Source organism: Schistocerca americana, chromosome 2 (genome assembly GCF_021461395.2).
Source record: "Schistocerca americana isolate TAMUIC-IGC-003095 chromosome 2, iqSchAmer2.1, whole genome shotgun sequence".
Taxonomy (NCBI): domain Eukaryota; kingdom Metazoa; phylum Arthropoda; class Insecta; order Orthoptera; family Acrididae; genus Schistocerca; species Schistocerca americana.
The window spans coordinates 461,440,453-461,463,440 of NC_060120.1; the positions used below are offsets into that span (position 1 = coordinate 461,440,453).

General features: G+C 44.4%; 1 protein-coding gene across 1 annotated transcript in view; it reads right to left on the reverse strand.

Annotated features, from left to right (window-relative positions):
- LOC124596039 (location of vulva defective 1-like) overlaps positions 1 to 2,496 on the reverse strand; it is a 99,144-nt gene extending 96,648 nt beyond the window's left edge. Inside the window, exon 1 of the mRNA XM_047135006.1 lies at positions 2,402 to 2,496. Within this exon, the coding sequence (XP_046990962.1) occupies positions 2,402 to 2,420 (19 nt within the window). The 5' untranslated portion in view covers positions 2,421 to 2,496. The remainder of the gene's footprint in view (positions 1 to 2,401) is intronic.
- Between the last annotated feature and the right edge of the window lie 20,492 nt (positions 2,497 to 22,988).

Genomic DNA, 22,988 nt, shown 5'->3' on the forward strand with positions numbered 1-22,988 from the left:
GAATAGAACGCGTAGAAAGTCCAGCAGTGTTCATTTGCCTGGACCGTTACTAACCCTGATGAAAGGAACCTGTAGAGAAGTTTCAAAGAAGAGTTGCGCCACATTTCTATTTAGTGAAACCGCGAGCGTCATAGGAACACTCAGTGATCTCCAGTGGGAGACGTAAGCAAAACGTTCTGCATTATGTAGAGGCGCATTATTACTACTCCGAGAACGTTCATTTCAAGGCGTTTTAATAAACACTGTACATCATCCATCATAAATTTGACTGTGAAGTAGGTATTTGGATATACTGGCGCGTCAGATGTTACATTCAGAACGCTGCGGAATTATCGGGAAAAGGTAAAAGTTCGGATGCACAGAATTACAGACTATTACCGCCGCAGTCCGTCTGCTGGCTGATGCTAGGCCATATTGTGAGCTCAAACATTATGGAGTTCGTAGAGACAACATGCTTCTCTCAAAGAATAACCACGGATTCGCGAAAGACCAGTAGTGCGAATCACAGCTTGCTTTATTCATACACGACATCTTGTAGATAATAGGAGTAGGTGAGCAGGTGGATTCTGTCTTCCGAGATTTCCGAAAGGCGTTCGATATACTGCACCGCATATTTTTCTACTGATCGGAATACGACGATGCGGAGTGTCTTTGGAAATATGTGATTACTGATAGAACACATTACGGTATTTTTCAAAGCGAATGTTTCACAGTAACGAAAGCAACATCGGATGTATCCATGGAACGTTAATAGTATTTCTAATCTTGTTCGTATTATTCCTTGCCTTATCTCGTGTCTTCACGGGGTCGGCATGTTAATCAGAAACTGACAATGTCAACAGCAGATGGTGGCTGGAAGTCCTTCTAGCAGCCACCCCTTTTCCTTGGAAAGAATTTGTGTACCCCATCTGTCTGCGTCTAGCGTTAACGCGCGTGAAACTGTGATCGTTTACGAATTGTTTGCGAATGGTGTAACGGAGGCGGGACGTGGGTGCCAGCCCGTATACACCTAGAGGTATGGGGAAAACCATATAAAAACCACATCCCGGCTAGTAGGCACACCTGACCTCGTCGATGATCCGCAGGGCGGATTCGATTCGGGTCCGGCGAGCCTCCCTGGGTCCCGGAAGCGGTGTTGTAACACGCGCGTCTATCCGGTTGGGTCAGTACCTCTAATGTTCTCAATGTACACAGACAATTTATCATATATGATCAGCAGCAGTATTAGATGCTCTTGCGTACAGGAAATATTAGCTGTGAGCGATAGTAAGAGACTGCATCAAATTCTTAATTCGGGTTAATGAATGCAGGTCTCTTTAAATGCAGATAAATGTATGATAATGTGTATAAGAAAGAGAAAGAACCCAGATGTATCTGATTTGCAAGAGTAAAGGTGCACTCCTGAGCACGTCAAGTCGTATAAGTGTTTAAGGTTGTGAAATCAAAAATGGTTCAAATGTCTCCGAGCACTATGGGACTTAACATCTGAGGGCATCAGTCCCCTACACTTAGAACTACTTAAACCTAACTAACCTAAGGACATCACACACATCCATGCCCGAGGCAGGATTCGAACCTGCGCCCGTAGCAGTGTCGCGGTTCCGGACTGAAACGCCTAGAACCGCACGGCCACCGCGGCCGGCGTTGTGAAATCAGACGATCAAGTGAAATCAGTATTAGGGAAGGCGAATGGAAGACTTAGGATTGTCAGAAGCGTTTTGGGAAAACGCAGTGCGTCTGTAATGGAAATCTACATCTACATCAACACTCTCCAAACCTCTGCGAAGTGCATGGCAGGGGGTACGTCTCACAGTACCATTATCAGGGCTTTCGCCGTTCCATTCATATATGGATCGCGGGAAGAGCGATTGCTCACACGTAAGGAGATAGAGCGACCATTGCCATGGTACTGTTCCAGTTTTTTGAGTCCTTATCAAAAAGGCATAAAAAAAGATACCGAACGAGTTCAGATAGGCGTTGCTAGGAAAATAAGAGATCGCCATAACCATACGAAAGTGTGGAAGCGCTCGGGGAACTGAAAGGCAAATCCTTGCAGGAAAGACGACGTAGTTCTCTCGACGCCCTGTTACTTAAATTTAGAGAGCCGGTTTTGGGAAAAGTATCTTCGACCTTATGCAGCCACTGTCCAGTCATTTTTCGGCCGCTCATTACGCGAATGGAACAGAAAATCGATAATATTGGTGCGATGTACCCTCCTACATGCACTCTGAAGTGCCTTGCAGAGAATATATGTGGATGTATATGTAGCGGACCCGACAGTCGATTTTCCAACGTATTACCCAGCATACGACACATGTAAAATGCTGGTAGGCAGTACATATTCTCTTGGCATACGATACGCTTGATTGCTGTGTACAGGTGTAGAAGTGCGGCCACTCACCTATGCGGTAGGCCGCCATGGCGCCGTGTCGCGGTCAGCCGTCCGCTTCCCGCACCGTCAGCGCCGGGACTGAGCGAGCAGACGCCGGCTCCGCGAGTAACTAAGCCCCCATGACACCTCCCTCTTCCCGCCTCCCCACCCACAACTTTCAACGCTGCACGTTATCATAAAACACCCCCGCCTAAATGTCAGGCACTCCACACTTTCGCCTACATTTTCATCGTTAAGCAGCAGAATACGGAAAGGTTTGACAGCGACAGCAAGCGACTCCCTTATCTAGATTAGGGGGGCGCTCGCAATACACGAGTGAATTGCGCAGCTCGTGTAACTTCAGACTGTACTATAATATCTTAGGCGTTATTTCTGTCTCATCTATGACAGTTATCCGTATTAGTAGCGCTATTTACAGCCCTACAAGATATAACATTTAACGAAATTTAAACGTCACTACCAACTACAAAGAAAAAGTAAACATTCGATTTCATCAAACAAAGGAACAACCTACATCTACATCTACATCCATACTCCGCAAGCCACCTGACGGTGTGGGGCGGAGGGTACCTTGAGTATCTCTATCGGTTCTCCCTTCTATTCCAGCCTCGTATTGTTCGTGGAAAGAAGGATTGTCGGTATGCCTCTGTGTGGGCTCTAGTCTCTCTGATTTTATCCTCATGGTCTCTTCGCGAGATATACGTAGGAGGGAGCAATATACTGCTTGACTCCTCGGTGAAGGTATGTTCTCGAAACTTCAACAAAAGCCCGTAGCGACCTACTGAACGTCTCTCCTGCAGAGTCTTCCACTGGAGTTTATCTATCATCTCCGTAACGCTTTCGCGATTACTAAATGATCCTGTAACGAAGCGCGCTGCTCTCCGTTGGATCTTCTCTATCTCTTCTATCAACCCTCTCTAGTACGGATCCCACAGTGCTGAGCAGTATTTAAGCAATGGGCGAACAAGCGTACTGTAACCTACTTCCTTTGTTTTCGGATTGCATTTCCTTAGGATTCTTCCAATGAATCTCAGTCTGGCATCTAATTTACCGACGATCACCTTTATATGATCATTCCATTTTAAATCACTCCTAATGCGTAATACGTACTCCCAGATAATTGATGGAATTAACTGCTTCCAGTTGCTGACCTGCTATATTGTAGCTAAATGATATGGGATCTTTCTTTCTATGTATTCGCAGCACATTACACTTGTCTACATTGAGATTCAATTGCCATTCCCTGCACCATGCGTCAATTCGTTGCAGATCCTCTTGCATTTCAGTACAATTTTCCATTGTTACAGCCTCTCGATATACCATAGCATCATCCGCAAAAAGCCTCAGTGAACTTCCGATGTCATCCACAAGGTCACTTATGTATATTGTGAATAGCAACGGTCCTACGACACTTCCCTACGGCACACCTGAAATCACTCTTACTTCGGAAGACTTCTCTCCATTGAGAATGCCATGCTGCGTTCTGTTATCTAGGAACTCTTCAATCCAATCACACAATTGATCTGATAGTCCATATGCCCTTACTTTCTTCATTAAACGGCTGTGGGGAACTGTATCGAACAAACTGCGAAAGTCAAGAAACGCGGCATCTACCTGGGAACCCGTGTCTATGGCCCTCTGAGTCTCGTGGACGAATAGCGCGAGCTGGGTTTCACACGATCGTCTTTTTCGAAACCCATGCTGATTCCTACAGAGTAGATTTCTAGTCTCCAGAAAAGTCATTATACTCGAACATAATACGTGTTCCAAAATTCTACAACTGATCGACGTTAGAGATATACGTCTATAGTTCTGCAAATCTGTTCGGCGTCCCTTCTTGAAAACGGGGATGACCTGTGCCCTTTTCCAATCCTTTGGAACGCTGCGCTCTTCTAGAGACCTACGGTACACCGCTGCAAGAAGGGGGGCAAGTTCCTTCGCGTACTCTGTGTAAAATCAAACTGGTATCCCATCAGGTCCAGCGGCTTTTCCTCTTTTGAGCGTTTAGGAGTGGATATACTACAACTGACTTATTGCAAATCGCGAATGAAAATGCAGTAATGAATGGGAATTACCATTTCGTCTAGGATTCATACATTTCGCCTCAGCTTTGAACTTAATTTCAATAAAATCTGTATTAGATATCTTTGAGAAACAGGGATTTGATTCAGTCAACGCAAATACACGGAAGGAGAAGGAGGAGATTAGTACTTAACGTCCCGTCGACAACGAGGTCATTAGAGACGGAGCGCAAGCCCGTGTAAGGGAAGGAAGTCAACCGTGCCCTTTCGTAGGAACCATCCCGGCATTTGCCTCAAGTGATTTAAGGAAAACACGGAAAATCTAAATCGGGAAGGCCGGACGTGAGTTGGAACCGTTGTCCTCCCGAATGTGAGTCCAGTGTGCTAACCACTATGCCACCTCGCTCGGTACACTGTTAAGAGTTCATGAGAAGAGTGAGAAATTCAGAATTTAAAGAGGAGTCAGGCAGAAAAATTCCACATCACCAAAATGATTCTCATCGGCCCCAGAGTTGAGATCAAGAAGAAATAATATGGATTAATGCGGTATACATGAACCATCTACCTTTTATTGGCTACATTGTAATATTTGTCTCTAGTGCAAATAAACTTGATATCTTAAGGGGGACGTAACGGAAAATGTAAACATTTATCTATAAAAACATTAAAGCCATAGCCGGCCGTTGTGGCCGAGCGGTTCTAGGCGCTTCAGTCTGGAACCGCGTGACTGCTACGGTCACAGGTCCGAATCCTGCCTCGGGCATAGACGTGTGTGATGTCCTTAGGTTAGTTAGGTTTAAGTAGTTCTAAGTTCTAGGGGACTGATGACCTCAGATGTTAAGTCCCATAGTGCTCGGAGCCATCTGAACCATTAAAGCCATATTTGTTAATGTACAAATCTAAAATTTTGTATGTGTATAGCAAAAGAGCTTTGCTTTAACAGAAAAATATAATCAAACAAGCAAGATTAATATTTTGCCAGAAATCTGAATTTTTAATTTTTTTAAACTGTCTTTTTCATAAAAAGCCATAATTCAAGTTCTACTCATGCAATTAATCTGAAAATTTTATTGTAGTGTCCTGAGAAGGTTATAACATCACTGAACTACAGTTATTAATTTATGGTACAAACTGTATCATTAACAGGGTTTTTAAGTTTGCACAGCCAAAATTAACTTTTTTTCTTCATACAATCATCTAAAATCAGAATGTAATTGCACAATCTCGTATTTTTTAGTTCCAGGGAGACAGCAACACGTTGCGAACAGTTCTTGAAAATTCCATAGCATTAGCGCGTATACTTTTTGAGAAAAGGCTTCTAATAATGTAAAAAATGTGAAACAGAGAAAATGAGGTTCAAACATTTTCTTCTCATAGGCCCCTACTTCTACATGTAATAATCTTACCTCAATTTTAAAATCCTCCATACTGATACTCCTCGTCCTCCAGGTTTTTCTTCTCTCCTCTTCGAATCTGTCTGGCATGTATTTGCAGGTAAGACACTGATCTGTCAGCTTTCTTGGCCCTGCTCTCGTCGATGGTGTAAAATGCTTTCGTCGTAAACACACCAGGATCTATACCAACTCTCTTCAGCACTTCAGTTCTCCCATTATTTCCGTTATTGTAACATAAAACTGCATCATAGACACCTATTTTGAGTACTTCAAGACCACAGAATGTCCTTTTTGAGCATCTAGTTAAACCAAGTTAAATTATTGAGGCTTTCATTTGCATTTTGTGTCTTTCCGTGAAGACACTTCCTCAACAAATCAGAGTTTGCAAGAAACCAGAATGTGGGCTTAATTGCATTCATAACAGGTTCTGGTAACGAGTGTTTATGTGAATACATCTCATTTCTGTTGTTGAACTTACACCAGTTGCCTTTCGTACACAGATTATGCACTGGCGTTTGGTCAGTGGATAGCTTGTGGAGAAAGATTGCCCACACAGCACGCCTCATTACCTCTAAATTACGTGTGTTTTTCCTGATAGCTCTTCCATAAAATAACTGAAAAGAATCAGTTTCTTTCAGAGTAGGCCTGCCTTTTTCTCCTAGTGGTTTTCCATCCTCAAGTGCTTCACCTTTCTTCTCTTTCAGCAAGCGACGAAGCCTACCGCCAAGGCTCTTTTGGATGTGGCCGATACATCCAACTTTTCTATTGTTGTATTATACGTATTTTTATCTGTTACAGCTTTGAACGAAGGGGGGTCCCCATCACTAAGGTATTTAGTATATCTAACACCATACTGGTCCTCAGATCTGGAGAACATCCTCACAACCGCAGCAGCCTCCATGCCCCCACTTGAGCCACTATAATTTTTAGAGCATGCTACTGCATGCTTTTCTTATCACAGTTTCTCACTGTCTTTTTCACCACCCATTATGCACAAATCTTGACTTCCGCGTAAAGGTTTGCAAATCCAACCTTCCACCTACTAATATGTGTTAGTATTGTCAAAACGTAAATAAACCACATGCAAGAAAGTTTTCAGGCAAAGATACAGATGTCAGCCAGAGATATAGATGTCAGCCAAAGATATCGAAAGAAAATAGCCTTCACACTGACAAAAATACCACTGAAGCAAGCAGTTTCCCAAATGTCGGAAAAGGTGGGAGTGGCCGACAGTGCAGAGTTAGTCAGTTTAACCATTTAAAGGCATTTTTAAAGCCGCTATAACGATAAAATTCACACACGACTTAGATTAAAGTGTGTGGATCAAGAAAATAATATTTTTGAAAAATCGATTTTTTGGACCAAAATCCATTAATGGACGAACTTAATAGTGCAAGATTGTCTAAAAATCAACCATCATATGGTGCTTAAAAAAAACAAATGCTAGTGTGCAAAACTTAAAGACGAAAGTAACTTTCACACGAAGTGTTAATGTAACTCAGTGAAACTTAGACCATATGTAGAAAGAAGGCGCGCGGGATTAGCCGATCGGTCTAAGGGGCTCCAGTCATGGACTGTGCGGCTGATCCCGGCGGAGGTTCGAGTCCTCCCTCGGGCATGTGTGTGTGTGTTTGTCCTTAGGGTAATTTAGGTTAAGTAGTGTGTAAGCTTAGGGACTGAAGACCTTAGCAGTTAAGTCCCATAAGATTTCACACACATTTGAGCATCTTTTTGTAGAAAGAACTGCTGTAGTGTAGTACAGTATAGCGGAGGAAATAACTGAAAGAAATACGATGGAGACGAATAAATGACTATTTTATTCAAATTAATTTCACTGAAGTCAGCGCGATTCGTGATGATTCCCTCGATATTGTAAATGACGGGACATGGTTCTTAATAGAGCCTGGGTCACCACGCAAGGCAGAGCATGCTCTCCAACGTGCTCCTATTCTGGCCATAAGGGTGGCAAGGAGTTCTTGCGATAGAGCGTTCCATTCCTTCACCAGTGCAGTCGACACCTGCTGAAGAATGGTGGTGGTGGTGAGTTCCTATGGGACCAAACTGCTGAGGTAATCGGTCCCTAGGCTTACACACTAATCTAAGTCAAACTAACTTACGCTAAGGACAACGCCTCCCCCCCCCCCCCCCCCACCCATACCAGAGGGAGGTTCGAACCTCCGATGGGAGCCGGCTGGAGTGGCCGAACGGTTCTAGGTGCTTCAGTCCGGAACCTCGCGACTGCTACGGTTGCAGGTTCGAATCCTGCCTCGTGCATGGATGTGTGTGATGTCCTTAGGTTAGTTAGGTTTAAGTAGTTCTAAGTTCTAGGGGACTGATGACCTCAGAATTAAGTCCCATAGTGCTCAGAGCCATACCCCCACCTCCGATGGGGGAGAGCCGCCGCGCGAACCGTGGCAAGGCGCCTCAGACCACGCGGCGCTAAATGGTCATTGGCGCTATACGGATGAGCTGAAATACGTCTCCCCAGTGCGTCCCACTTGTGCTAGATGCGGTTTAAGCTGGGAAGAACGGCAGGCCAGCCCGTTCGCCAAATACCCTCTCGTTCCAAAAGCTCCTCCACCTATGCTGTTCGATGCTGTCGTGCATTGTCATCCATTCAAATGAAGTCAGTGCCGAATGCCTTTTCGAAAAGACGCTAGGTGAAGGAGTACTATGTCACAATAATATTGAGTGGTGACAGTACCGTGTTCAAAGACAACGTGTTGCCTCCCCACACAGTAACACCTGGACCAAAAAATACGATTATGTTCGACAGTACTGGACGTACCATCATGTGACGAGAGGGGGGAACAGGTAATGCACTCAGGAACACTGTCGAACATGATAGTTTTGATGGTCCAGGTTCAAAAATGTTCAAATGTGTGTGAAATCTTATGGGACTTAACTGCTAAGGTCATCAGCCCCTAAGCTTACACACTACTTAACCTAAATTATCCTAAGGACAAACACACACACCCATGCCCGAGGGAGGACTCGAACCTCTGGCGGGACCAGCCGCACAGGATTGTCCAGGTGTTATGGTGTAGAGAGGTATAATGTTGCACGGCTGTACCGGTCAACGTTAAGGCGACACTGTACTCCTGCCCCATGTGCATTTTCTCAGAGGTGCATTCGGCCCGGAATTAATTTTTATGGATGACAGTGCTCGACTGCATCGCATCGAACAGCCCAGGTAGAGGAACTCTCGGATCTGGTGGAAAATCGGCGAATGGGCTGGCCTGCCGGTTTGCCCGACTTAAGTCCCATTAGGCGTGCGTGGGGTCCATAGGGGAGACGTATTGCGGCACGTCGACGCTCACCAGCTACCATCCAGCAGTTGTGAAACGCGCTAGTGGCGGAATGATAGAAACATACACTACTTGCCATTAAAATTGCTACACCACGAAGATGACGTGCTACACACGCGAAATTTAGCCGACAGGAAGAAGATGCTGTGATATGCAAATGATTAGCTTTTCAGAGAATTCACACAAGGTTGGCGCCGGTGGCGACGCCTACAACGTGCTGACATGATGAAAGTTTCCAACCGATTTCTCATACACAAACAGCAGTTGACTGGCGTTGCCTGGTGAAACGTTGTTGTGATGCCTCGTGTAAGGAGCAGAAATGCGTACCATCACGTTTCCGACTTCGATAAATTGCCTATCGCAATTGCGGTTTATCGTATCGCGACATTGTTGCTCGCGTTGGTCGAGATCGAGTGACTGTTAGCAGAATGTGGAATCGATGGGTTCAGGAGGGTAATACGGAACGCCGTGCTGGATCCCAACGGCCTCGTACCACTAGCAGTCGAGATGACAGGCATCTTACCCGCATGGCTGTAACGGATGGTGCAGCCACGTCTCGATCCCTGAGTCAACAGATGGGAATGTTTGCAAGACAACAACCATCTGCACGAACAGTTCGACGACGTTTGCAGCAGCATGGACTATCAACTCGGAGACCATGGCTGCGGTTATGGTTCAAATGGCTCTGAGCACTATGGGACTTAACATCTATGGTCATCAGTCCTCTAGAACTTAGAACTACTTAAATCTAACTAACCTAGGGACATCACACAACACCCAGTCATCACGAGGCAGAGAAAAATCCTTGACCCCGCCGGGAATCGAACCCGGGAACCCGGGCTGCGGTTACCCTTGACGCTCCATCACAGACAGGAGCGCCTGCGATGGTGTACTCAACGACGAACCTGGGTGCACGAATGGCAAAACGTCATTTTTTCGGATGAATCCAGGTTCTCTTTACAGCATCGTGATGGTCGCGTCCGTGTTTGGCGACATCGCGGTGAACGCACATTGGAAGCGTGTATTCGTCATCGCCATACTGGCGTAGATCACATAACTAATGAGGAAGTATTGAATAGGATTGGGGAGAAGAGAAGTTTGTGGCACAACTTGACCAGAAGAAGGGATCGGTTGGTAGGACATGTTCTGAGGCATCAAGGGATCACCAATTTAGTATTGGAGGGCAGCGTGGAGGGTAAAAATCGTAGAGGGAGACCAAGAGATGAATACACTAAGCAGATTCAGAAGGATGTAGGTTGCAGTAGGTACTGGGAGATGAAAAAGCTTGCACAGGATAGAGTAGCATGGAGAGCTGCATCAAACCAGTCTCAGGACTGAAGACCACAACAATACTGGCGTATCACCCGGCGTGATGGTATGGGGTGCCATTGGTTACAAGTCTCGGTCACCTCTTGTTCGCATTGACGGCACTTTGAACAGTGGACGTTACATTTAAGATGTGTTACGACCCGTGGCTCTACCCTTCATTCGATCCCTGCGAAACGCTACATTTCAGCAAGATAATGCACGACCGCATGTTGCAGGTCCTGTACGTGCCTTTCTGGATACAGAAAATGTTCGACTGCTGCCCTGGCCAGCACATTCTCCAGATCTCTCACCAACTGAAAACGTCTGGTCAATGGTGGCTTTACGCCAGTCACTACTCTTGATGAACTGTGGTTTGGTGTTGAAGCTGCATGGGCAGCTGTACCTGTACACGCTATCCAATCTCTGTTTGACTTAATGCCCAGGCGTATCAAGGCCGTTATTCCGGCCAGAAGTGGTTGTTCTGGGTACTGATTTCTCAGGATCTATGCACCCAAATTACGTGAAAATGTAATGACATGACAGTTCTAGTATAATATAATTGTCAAATGAATACCCTTTTATCATCTGCTTTTCTTCTTGGTGTAGCAATTTTAATGGCCAATAGTGTATAATCATGATTGTGTGAAATGTATGAGTACTAATTTACAGTCAAATGGCAGAAATTTCTTTCAAAGAGTTCTACATGACTGCGGTCACCTATGAACGAAAAACCGTTAGTCAGAAGTTATTTCGGGAAACCAAGGCGAACGGATATCAGGATGGGCGAGTGGATACTTCAACTCCGCTACTACAAAGTACGAGTCGTACAAACGGCCTGCGGTTTTCCTCTAAGAGCACGTCAAAAGATTTTAGCTATGTTTCGCACTGATTAACACAACGGATGTGTATTCGTAATGAGCATCGTTCAAATTCCGCTTTGGCAATCCTTTACTTCACTGTCACCTACAGCATTTTAATTGCATAAGAGATAATGCTACAATTTTGCTATGTTGGTGTAAGATGTATTAAGCGGAAATATCTCATTGAAAAAAATGAAACATAAATAGCAGTTGTTATTCAATAAACTGAAACTACTTATATATTTTCTTCAAATGAAACTGTTTGGTTCCAGAGACCTTTTCAAGAATACCCCAGCATCAAACGAAACGGGGAACTGAGGTGGGAGGTGTGTTAGGGTAGTCCGTGCAGGTGTACATAGCCATTTTATTTTAAAAAGTTCTTATTAACGGTCTTATGACCGCAAACACTTTCTACAGTGGCGGCGCTATACAGGTAGGTAGCCCTTTCGAATTTTGACAAAGATCGGTGAGCCCCTAGTTGCTATTAGGCCTTTGGTTTCGCTCTATCCCTTTCCTGTCGTCACCAGCACAAAACAATGCTTCATTCTACAAATGCATCTGCCGTAGCCACCTACGCGAAACTGTTGTAAATAAGATGCACTATGTACTATGGTAAGGCATCATGTGAATGAACTTTTCTGACTTAAGCTACTAAGCCCACACAAAAAATTTAATAGCCAACAGTACTACAGGACATCTAAACATCTGCTTCAAGTTAATACCGGAATGTTCTTTAATGGCCGTACACACAAGCGACGGAGCGCGGAAATTCGTCGCATCCAGTATCGGTGGAATCGACCCCGCCACACACGAGCCATTTGCCAAGCAATTTCAACCAGTTATACGAACACCATTGTGTGGAAAAGTTCTGCTATGGAAAATGAACTGCTATTTTTAGCAGCAGTCACAGCTCATCTTCGTATCCTCACGAATACTTGCAAAAATATATTAAAAAACGGGGATTGTAATTTATTAAATTTGTTTTGTAACGATTTTCTGGGGCACTGTGGGTTAATTTACAGAATATGTCAAGTTTTTCATTGTTTGAGGGAGAGTTAGATTATATGAAATTACAAGGGACTTGAGTGTAGCAGTATAATATATTTGTCGCTAACATTTAAATAAAATTGTCCACTTAATATTATGGCGCGTCATTCTGTTTAGAAACTAAAAGCTTTAATTATGGGTGTAATTGTTTCATAAATAACTCAAAATTATCAGACGTGACTATTACACACCTATAGCATGAGTTTCAAAATCCTAATCACTGCAAAATCGGAGGACGTATTTTGTATTAATTTTGAATATAAACATCAGCTCTGGCTTCCAGTTCAGTAGTTCGTGGTCCCTGGATAACTATAACTTTTAATGTACTGTTCTCTCTCCACAGAGGCAAAGTGAAACGAAACAAAACTGCACAAGCACACTTAACAACTGGAGAAACGCGTCGCATCCATATAATCACACATTGTCGCTAGTCAGTCGGGTAGCCACACTGCAAGCACGAATCGCATGCGACCCAGCAGACTGCCTGGGATTTCCACGCGATCAGCAACCGATCGCTGCGATTCGCTCACACACGTGGCATCTACGAAGCGATCGGTTGACGACGCGATGAACCTTCTTCGATGTGTCGCTCTTTTGTGAAGTCATTGAAACTGGCCACGATCACTTTCTTTTTCATCCTTCTCCAACTTGACTATACTCCATATATGGCTACCTCAAAGAAATTACGAAATGCTTACCTCCCTCGTCATTTTCTTCCTTCTTGTACGAGTCACAACACATCACCAGGCGTAGGTTTTTTTTTTTATTTGTATTTATTGGGCTTCAGGTTTCACCATACACCAGGTTCATACTTACAAAAAAATGTGTAGGTATTGATAAGAGTATACATAAGTATAGACAGACCAATACGGTATAATCAGTGTAAAATCAAAGGTTGTAGAGGACTCCCGTGCACTCCATTGCCAGTGATGATACATTGGTCTTAGATGTGCATACCAGTGAATCTGTACATCGTGAGGAAAAGTCTGTGATCCTGTGATGCCAACAGACTACGAGAAGGCAGAATGTGTCATCTTGTACATAGAATCCAAATCTGTGACAAAGATACTGCGGAATTATCGACGCCAATGTGGTAGGGCACCATTGGCAAAAACAAGGATAATGAGATGGTTATGTAGGAAAGGTAAGGAATTATTGACGTTAGCTGCATCGGGACACATGTCCGAAAGAACAGACACAACGCATTCATATAATGAGGCGGTATTTTTTGCAGAGAAAACCATGGAGGTAAATGTTGATCTTGTTACGTTCGAATAGATGGAAGAGATGCAGGCGTCCATCGTCTTCTAGCGTGCCAGCGTTCCTCCACATTCGAGTAAGAACGTGCGGGATGCGCTGAATTACACATTTCCTACGAATGAGTGGGTCGTGGGATTAGATTAGATTAGACGCACTTTTCGTTCCAATACATCCATAGTGAGGAGGTCCTTCAGGATGTAGAAAACGCCAGAGAAACAAGAACACACAATAAACATTTACAAAGAAAAACAAGTATGCTAAAGTACCTTCCGCAGGTACTAACTTGTAAGTGAAATGGTCCTCATGGGTGTGGAACATCTAAAAAAAAACTTGAACATATTTTCATTCGAACGGTAATAAACCATTTTTGTTACAAAACATGTATATGTTCAATACACTGAGATGTACGTGATAATTTCTAGGATATATTTAGCCATCCACCATCGAGAAGAAAAATCATTTTACAACACTTATATACAGTGATCACATTATTTCACTGAAATTGTACAGAAGTCAGATTGTACTAATACTCACATTATTTGATATTATTAGTAAAATATACAAATCTGTTCGTTCTACTTAGAAACTCATCAATGGAGAAGAAGGAGTTGGCCACCAAAAAAACCTTTAGGCTCAAGTTAAACGGTACTTTTTCTAGGTGCTGGCAAGCTATCGAAAATGCACGTTCCCGCATAATGGACACCATTCTGGACCAAAGTAAGAGACCTTAAATCTTTGTGAAGATTATTCTTATTTCTATGGTCCTATGGCATGGCACTGCACGCCCCCTATGTCACGCCAGCAGACTTCTTTTTGTGGGGTTACCTTAAGGGTCGCGTGGAAACCGCACCAATCAACGACTCTGCTATGCTTACAGCACAAATGAATGACGCAGTCAGAAGTGTTGATGCTGCAGTGCTCACACGTACATGCACAGAACTCGAATATCTCCTAGATGTTCCACGATCGACAAGTAGGGTGCTTGTTGGAATTCTGGCATAAGAGTAAAAAACTTTGAGAGATGCTAAACGTTTTGTAACAACCCACGGTACTCTACCTCTAATAGTTTCCAATTTATGATTTTTTGAAATGATAGTGGGACTTCGCAGGGTGTTTAAATTAGTTATACAAAAGTAACCTTTCATTTTGCAAGGGTAAATAATTTACAGAAACGTTTGATACGGCACAGAATGCAGTATTTCTTCAAGTTTTATTCCAGCCTCACACTTTTCGTTTCCAACTTTCCTCCTAGGTTGAATGCGCGAATGAGTTATTCTAACAACCGCCCTTGAGTCGTATAATAGTGCAGAATCTGCACTGCGTTGTTTATGGTTTCATCAATCCAAGCCACCACCTCAAACAGACACTGTTGTTAACTGGTAGCCCTACAATCGTTTCCCCGAAACGCTGCGAATCACATAGGACGCTAGGTCAGAGTCGGCCAGCATTCTCTGACGCAGCAATTGAACAAGCTCGGCAGTGTTACAGCTTGTCTTTGAGGTGGAGGCCCCTGAATTATCTCTGAACTGTAGCAGAGGATTTGGATTCACGAAACCATAAACAACACTGCGCTGCACTGTTATACGATTCCATGATGACTGTTGGAAAAAACATTCGCGCGTGCCACCTAGCGGGAATGTCGGAAACTAACAGTGTTAGGAGTGAATAAAACTTGACGATATACTACATTCAGCATTTCATCAAACATTTCTGTAAGTTATTTACGCGTATCACAATTAAAGGTACCGCTTTTACAGCTATTTTATAAACGCTCTGGGTGTTATTTGCTCGGCACACATTTGGCATACCAACCATTCGAAACGCCTTAGTTTCCTTATAAATTAGTGTGTGGTTATCACGGGATTAGTCGAGAGATAGCTCACTTCGATATGAAATACACATTTATTGAACACTTGCACATACGACAATAATGGCTGTTATATCGCGAACAGAAAGTTCACGCCAGACTCGCTAGTCCAAAGAAAAAGGTTCCCAAAGATAGGGCGCTCTGCGCCAGAGACGCCACAAGTGCAATAACCATGATTAATACAGGAACACAGCAATGTTTCCACTACCAAACACAGCTTACAAAATGTAAATATGACTGAAAACTTCTGATCCTTGATTACCGTGCTTTTGATATTGTTGCGCGACAAACTCTGCCTTCGCCATGCCGGGCTACACACATGCCTGAAGTGACAACGGATAAAGAGGACGCAAGCAGCCGCCGTAGCTTGGCTCCCGGCGACCGCCGACCTTGGCCGACGGCGCGGGTTGAGTGGCCGCCGTTCAGCGCCTGGGGAGAGCCCGCTGTCCCAGTCTGGGTTTTACTGAACCGGCCGACTTCCGCGGCGTCGCAGACGTGAGGTCCTCCTGCAGGTCAGCGAACTTCATTAGGCGAGGGAGGTAGAGGACCTCAGTGAGGCTGCCACACGTTCCGTCTTGACCCTCTTAATCTCTTTCGGTTTCTTTCCTTAGAGACGTCATTCTCGTACGCTTGATTGAGTTTAAGCTGCATTGAACTTTTGCGACAGGTTAAAACTGTGTGCCGTAGCAGGGTGACAAACTCCTAACTTTCGTAGATAGTACTCTTTCTAGGTGACGCGCGTGACTACGCGCTTCAAGGAGTAACTCAAAGCTATGAACTCCTACTGACATTTTTCCAGTCAATCTAATGTACAGAGGACATATCGTATAATGATGTGAAATAGGAACACGCAAGGACAAATGGTTCAAATGGCTCTGAGCACTATGGGACTTAACTGCTGAGGTCATTAGTCCCCTAGAACTTAGAACTAGTTAAACCTAACTAACCTAAGGACATCACAAACATCCATGCCCGAGGCAGGATTCGAACCTGCGACCGTAGCGGTCTTGCGGTTCCAGACTGCAGCGCCTTTAACCGCACGGCCACATCGGCCGGCACGCAAGGACAATCCAATCTCAGTGATAACCATCCGCCCTTTGCGTCAAACAGCTGTCGCTGTTTTTCTAGGTTCGCCAGAGCACACCACCGTAAAGGCCGTTTTGCACGAGCGGCTATCTGTTCAGGTTCGACTTGTCGTCTTGGGTGCGCGTCACGCACCTGCATGTAAATCAGCCGCCAACCAAGTCGCTAATGGATCAGTGACGTCAATTATCAATTGACCGTGCCGAGTGTACAGTTCTAAAATCCTAAGTGTGCCGGCCGGGGTGGCCGAGCGGTTAAAGGCGCTACAGTCTGGAACCGCACGACCGCTACGGTCGCAGGTTCGAATCCTGCCTCGGGCATGGATGTGTGTGATGTCCTTAGGTTAGTTAGGTTTAAGTAGTTCTAAGTTCTAGGGGACTTATGACAACAGCAGTTGAGTCCCATAGTGCTCAGAGCCATTTTTCCTAAGTGTGCTGGACATTCCACATGATCAGAAATAATGGAATAGAATAGAAGAAGAACACAAGTTAGCCAGCTCTCACCGCGTCGCTCATGTTACAACAACATATTTAATGTTTTTGTAATCTTTATTTTACTGTTTACTTGTTTTCATGACACATTGGTCAGGTTGCGTGGAAAGATTTTTCCTACTAGTATTGTATAACAAGAAATGCAAAATATCTGAGAACAAAACAGAAGCCGGCCGGGGTGGCCTAATGGTTCTAGGCGCTACAGTCTGGAACCGTGCAACCGATACGGTCGCAGGTTCGAATCCTGCCTCGGACATGGATGTGTGTGATGTCCTTAGGTTAGTTAGGTTTAAGTAGTTCTAAGTTCTAGGGGACTGATGACCTCAGAAGTTAAGTCCCATAGTGCTCAGGGCCATTTGAACCATTTGAACAAAACATATTTAGGTCCTAGAGCACCCGGTCATAGAAAAAGCCTGTTGTACATGAATTTGACAGTAAACAGATGAAAAATATTTCAATTAAAATTTTTTCAGTAGGGAAGCAATCAGAAACATTAAACGAGAAAAATACAGACGGCAAAAAAGTTTTGTATCACCCTAGTTCACAGGACTCCTGAAGATAGACGTTGACTGTGGATATCGTATCACAGACACAGTCCCTTTGACTATTCAGAGGTGTTACTAAACCCGCCCAAAGATATAAACAACCATGCATGAGCAGCGCCTGTTAGACGGAGGGGCTCCGACAGCCGATTAGTTTCAGTCATTCAACCAGGAAAGAGGTACACGGCTCGTGTTGTCTGTAGTTCAACCATGCATTGACGGTCAATACCGGTGTTCAATCGCTTTCGCATTGTTATTTTGTGCCAGGAGGGGCTCTCAACAAGGGAAATGCCCAGGCGTCTCGGAGTGAACCAAAGCAATGTTGTTCGGACAAGGAGGAAGTACAGAGAGACAGGAACTGTCAATGTCATGCCTCGCTCAGGCCATCCAAGGGTACTGCAGTGGTTGATCGCTACCTACGGGTTATGGCTCAGAGGAGCCCTGACGGCGACGCCACCATGTTGAACAATGCTTTTCGTGCAGCCACAGGACGTCGTATTACGACTCAAACTATGAGCAAAAGGCTGCATGATGCGCAGCTTCATTTCCGACGTCCATAGCGAGGTCCATCTTGGCAACCACGACAACATGCAGCGCGGTACAGATGGGCCCAACAACATGCCGATTGGACCGCTCTGGATTGGCATCACGCTCTCTTCACCGATGAGTGTCGCATATGCCTTCAACCAGACAATCGTCGAAGACGTGTTTGGAGGTGACCCGGTCAGGCTGAACGCCTTAGACACACTGTCCAGCGAGCGCAGCAAGGTGGCGGTTTCTTGATTTTTTGGGGTGGCATTATGTGGGGCCGACGTACGCCGCTGGTGGTCGCAACGGCTGTACGATTCGTGAATTCCATCCTCTGGCCGATAGTGCAACCATATCGGCAGCATATTGGCGAGACATTCATCTTCATGGACGACAATTTGCGCCCCCATCGTGCACATCTTGTGAATGACTTCCTTCAGGATAACGTCATCGCTCGAGTAGAGTGGCCAGCATGTGCTCCAGACATGAACCCTATCGAACATGCCTGGGATACATTGCAAAGGTCTGTTAATGGACGACGTGACCCACCAATCACTCTGGGGGATCTACGCTGAATCGCCGTTGAGAAGTGGGGCAATTGGGACCAATAGTGTCTTGATGAACTGGTGAATAGTATGCCATGACGAATACAGGCATGTATCAGTGCAAGAGAACGTGCTATGGGTATTAGAGGTACCGGTGTGTACAGAAAACTGGACCACCACCTCTGAAGGTCTGGCTGTATGGTTGTACAACATGCAATGTGTGGTTTTCATGAGCAATGAAAAGGGCAGAAATGATGTTTATGTTGATCTCTATTCCAATTTTCTGTACAGGTTCCGAAACTCTCGAAACCGAGGTGATGGCAAACTTTTTTTTTTCTATGTGTAGTTTCCGACATTACTTGGCCCTTAGAGACAAAACAAGACACGAAGCATATACTTTACACAGTATCTACAGGGTGTAAACAATAACGTTTTATAACGTACCATAGTGGTGTAGGTGAAGTCGAGACACAGAATTTGGTACAGGACAACTGCGGTCTGAAAATGGTTCAAATGGCTCTGAGCACTATGCGACTTAACTTCTGAGGTCATCAGTCGCCTAGAACTTAGAACTAATTAAACCTAACTAACCTAAGGACATCACACACATCCATGCCCGAGGCAGGATTCGAACCTGCGACCGTAGCGGTCGCTCGCCTAGAACCGCACGGCCACTCCGGCCGGCAATTGCGGTCTACCACGCTGGGAAACAGCCTCAAATTGGCCTACACAAGCCACCCAAGCTACAGAGCAAGCGTACCACACGAGATTTCCAAAACTGTGTCGCCCTCTTACGCCACTGGTTTAACATTACTAATTTAAACTTTCCAGTGAGGGTAATGGAAGAGAAAAAGCCTTTTGTTAAAAGTTATGCAAAAACTGACTACGTTTACAATTCGATCTACAGGGTGGTTATAATTAAACTTCCGTTACTTGATCCAGTGAAGGCGGAAAACTATTTGCTGTGAGAGTACCCAATTTTATACGAATGATTTCCAGACTGTGCCCTGCACAGTTTCCGCTGTTAGCAGTCTTAGTGTCATGACATGCCGTTAGGCGCCGGTACTGGTACGGGGACGTAGTGCTGAAATATGTGCAAGCATCAGAGTGCACTATAGTTCCAGAGAGACAACTTAAATCCGCACAAGGTGAGCGGGCTTTACTCGTTAAACTGTATTAATCAACCAACAGCGGTAGTGCTGTTACTCTTGGCGAGTAAACGACGCATTAAAGGAATACGAGAAGGTCTTCCTTCCGCACCGGGGTTGAAGAACATGAATCGGAAATTCGAATTTACTGGCGATTTGGAAATCCTCCTGAGAGAGGCTGACGGCCAATTGCGCCACAAATTAATGAAGAAGTTATTGTTCCCAGAGCTGAGAATGCTGGACACAATGTGTGGTCAAGCAATGTACCAGCTGCGTCACGAGAGCTAAACAAGCCATGGTCCACCGTACGAAAAGTGCTGCGAACAATAGTTGTCAAATGGTATCCGTACAAACACCGGGCTGTCGTAGATGCAGATGAGACCTGGAACGTGAAAGTGGTACGCAATTAACAAATGTTACCCTCTCATGTGGAAATTAAAATTTTTTCTGTTAATGGTTCATTTGTTCTCTTTTCCGCATGTCCTTACAAATATTTCCGCAAAGTCGCTTTGTCCCACGATCACTCGTTCCTCATGAGTGCTCTCTCAAGTAGCGAAAGTTTAATTATAAGCCCCACAAGTGCGATAGTTACATATTATCAGGCTAGAAAAACAAATGGATTTCGTTGTTATTTTATGCTGTTAGAGTTCACAATATTCTTAGGTAAAATTTACATAAACGTCAGTTTTACATTCTGTAAGTTCAAGAATAAGTGGTTTCCAATATTCAGGGACGGTTTATCCAAAATCTCGTGCGGCGCGATTGTGCTGTAAGTTAGGCGGTTCTTGTAGGCCAATTTGAGATTGTTTTCTGGCTTGACAGACTACAAATGCCCGACATCAACGTGTTCGTTCATCTTGACCTACACCACTGTGGTACGTTGTAAATAGTTATCCTACCTCTGGATTATGCGATCCTGGGTTCGATTCCCGGCCGGGTTGGAGATTTTCCCTGCCCAGGGACTGGATATTTGTGCTGTCGTCATCATTCCATCATCATTGGTGAAAGTTGCTTGATTGGACTGTGTACAGGTTGGGAATTTGTACGGGCACTGATGACCGCAGAGTTGAGCCCACCACAAACCAAACATCATCATCATCATCATCATCATCATAAATAGTTGTCATTTACACGATGTATATCGGTTCGAACACGACAGTGCACAATACCAGTATGTTCCAAAAAGCCGCGCGTGAAAATGCGACTTTCCAGGGCTTCATATCTCAGGTTCTATTGATCGCAGAGATAGGGTCAAGTGTTGCGGATAGCCCTAGCCATAGCGGCCATTTGTATACCTGCCGGAAGAACGCGATACGGTAGCTAACCTACGGTACAGGATCAAAATTTAAACATTATACACTTCCTCCAGCCCAGGCTAAATGAGCAAATCGGTTGGATCTTTTGCATTAGGTGTGTTCTAGGGTGGGCCTTAGAGGCTTTATAAAAACACCATTTGTTCGTGGGCGGTTCCTGAGAAAACCCCCAAAAACAATGACTTTTGGGTGCAAAAAGGACCAATTCTTCAAGAATTCCTATTCTTGGCAGGTCGTTGAAATTTTTACAGTATGTTATTGAGACACTATTCTCTAGGAACTTCTAAACTTTTTTCGATATCTTTACCCCTTACTGAGATCCACAGGTCCAAAGTTACCGAACTTACGCACGTGAAATATGTACGTAATATCCGGTCTGACGCGTAAATGTAGTTTTAACTGACGTTATGACCACATAACAAAGTTTCTGGGATCATCGCAAGGGTTCTGAGGTCAGCAAACATGCTTTTAGTCGGCATTTTTCACCAATAAAACTTTATAACGCACTGTCTTTGCATAACGTACCTATAAAAATATGCCCGTAGTGGTACTGCAGTGACAAAAGGGGCTAAAATGGTCTTAAAATGCCTGAAAAGAACATAAAATGACTGCTAAAAAATTATGTAAAACTAGAAAGATGGAAACTACGATAAATGGTTTCTAATACCATTTTTACTTTTTTGAGCTACAAATCATAAGAAGGGCGTATGTGATGAACTGCGATCGATGACCAAGGTATCTAGAAGAAACGTAAAGCAAAAGATTTTATATCAACCTTATATTATGCGTCCTTCTTTGTTGTTCATATGTGTAAAATATATAAATGTGCTGAAATATATAAATAAACTGTCAAAACTCTACTGAGCTACAGAATTCGTTTTACAATGAAGCATCATAGAAATGGGTATAGGCATGCGTATTCAAATACAGAGATATGTAAACAGGCAGAATAAGGCGCAGCGGTCGGCCACGCCTATATAAAACACAAGACGTGTCTGGCGCAGTTGTTAGATCGGCTACTGCTACTACAGTGGCAGATTATGACTACTTAAGTGAGTGGTGTTATAGACGTTATGGGCGTGTACGGGTATGGAACAACCTCATGAATCCATGGACCCTGCATGTCAGCAGGGGACTGTTCAAGCTGGTGGAGGTTCTGTAGCGGCGTGGGGCGTGTGCATTTGGAATGATATGATATCCCTGACACGTCTAGATACGACTCTGACAGGTGACACGTGCGTAAGCATCCTGTCTGATCACCTGCATCCATTCATGCCCATTATGCATACCGACGGACTTGGAAAATTCCAGCAGAATAATGCGATACCCCACACGTCCATAATTCGTACAGAGTGGGTCCAGCAACAGTCTTCTAAGTTTACACTTCTGCTGGCCACGAAACTCCTCAGACATGAACATTGTATTGTATTGTATAGAACACGGGACCTAGGAACGACGGAGAGGCTTGGTCCCCGCCGTAGTCCTCAGTGGTTCACAACCCCACAACAGGCTACAGCAGTCCACCCACCCCACCGCCGCCCCACATCGAACCCAGTGTTATTGTGCGGTTCGGCCCCCAGTGGACCCATGAATAGTATCGTGAATAGTATCATTACGAACATATTACTTGCTGGAAGAATTATTGTCTGAGGTACCGCAGTACATTCTTGGCAGAGAATGAACCTAGTAATAAAGAAAGACATACAACGCTCTGCTGATCCCGCTGACGGAGCTCCAGTACAACGACTGTGCACTCTTCCAGCAATGACATCGGAATTTCCATCAGCCTACATATGATTAAGTTGAAAATTACAAAAAGACCTTTTGTGTATCCCACTTCATAAGCAAATAAAATCCAACGCATGTACAACACATTTTTGC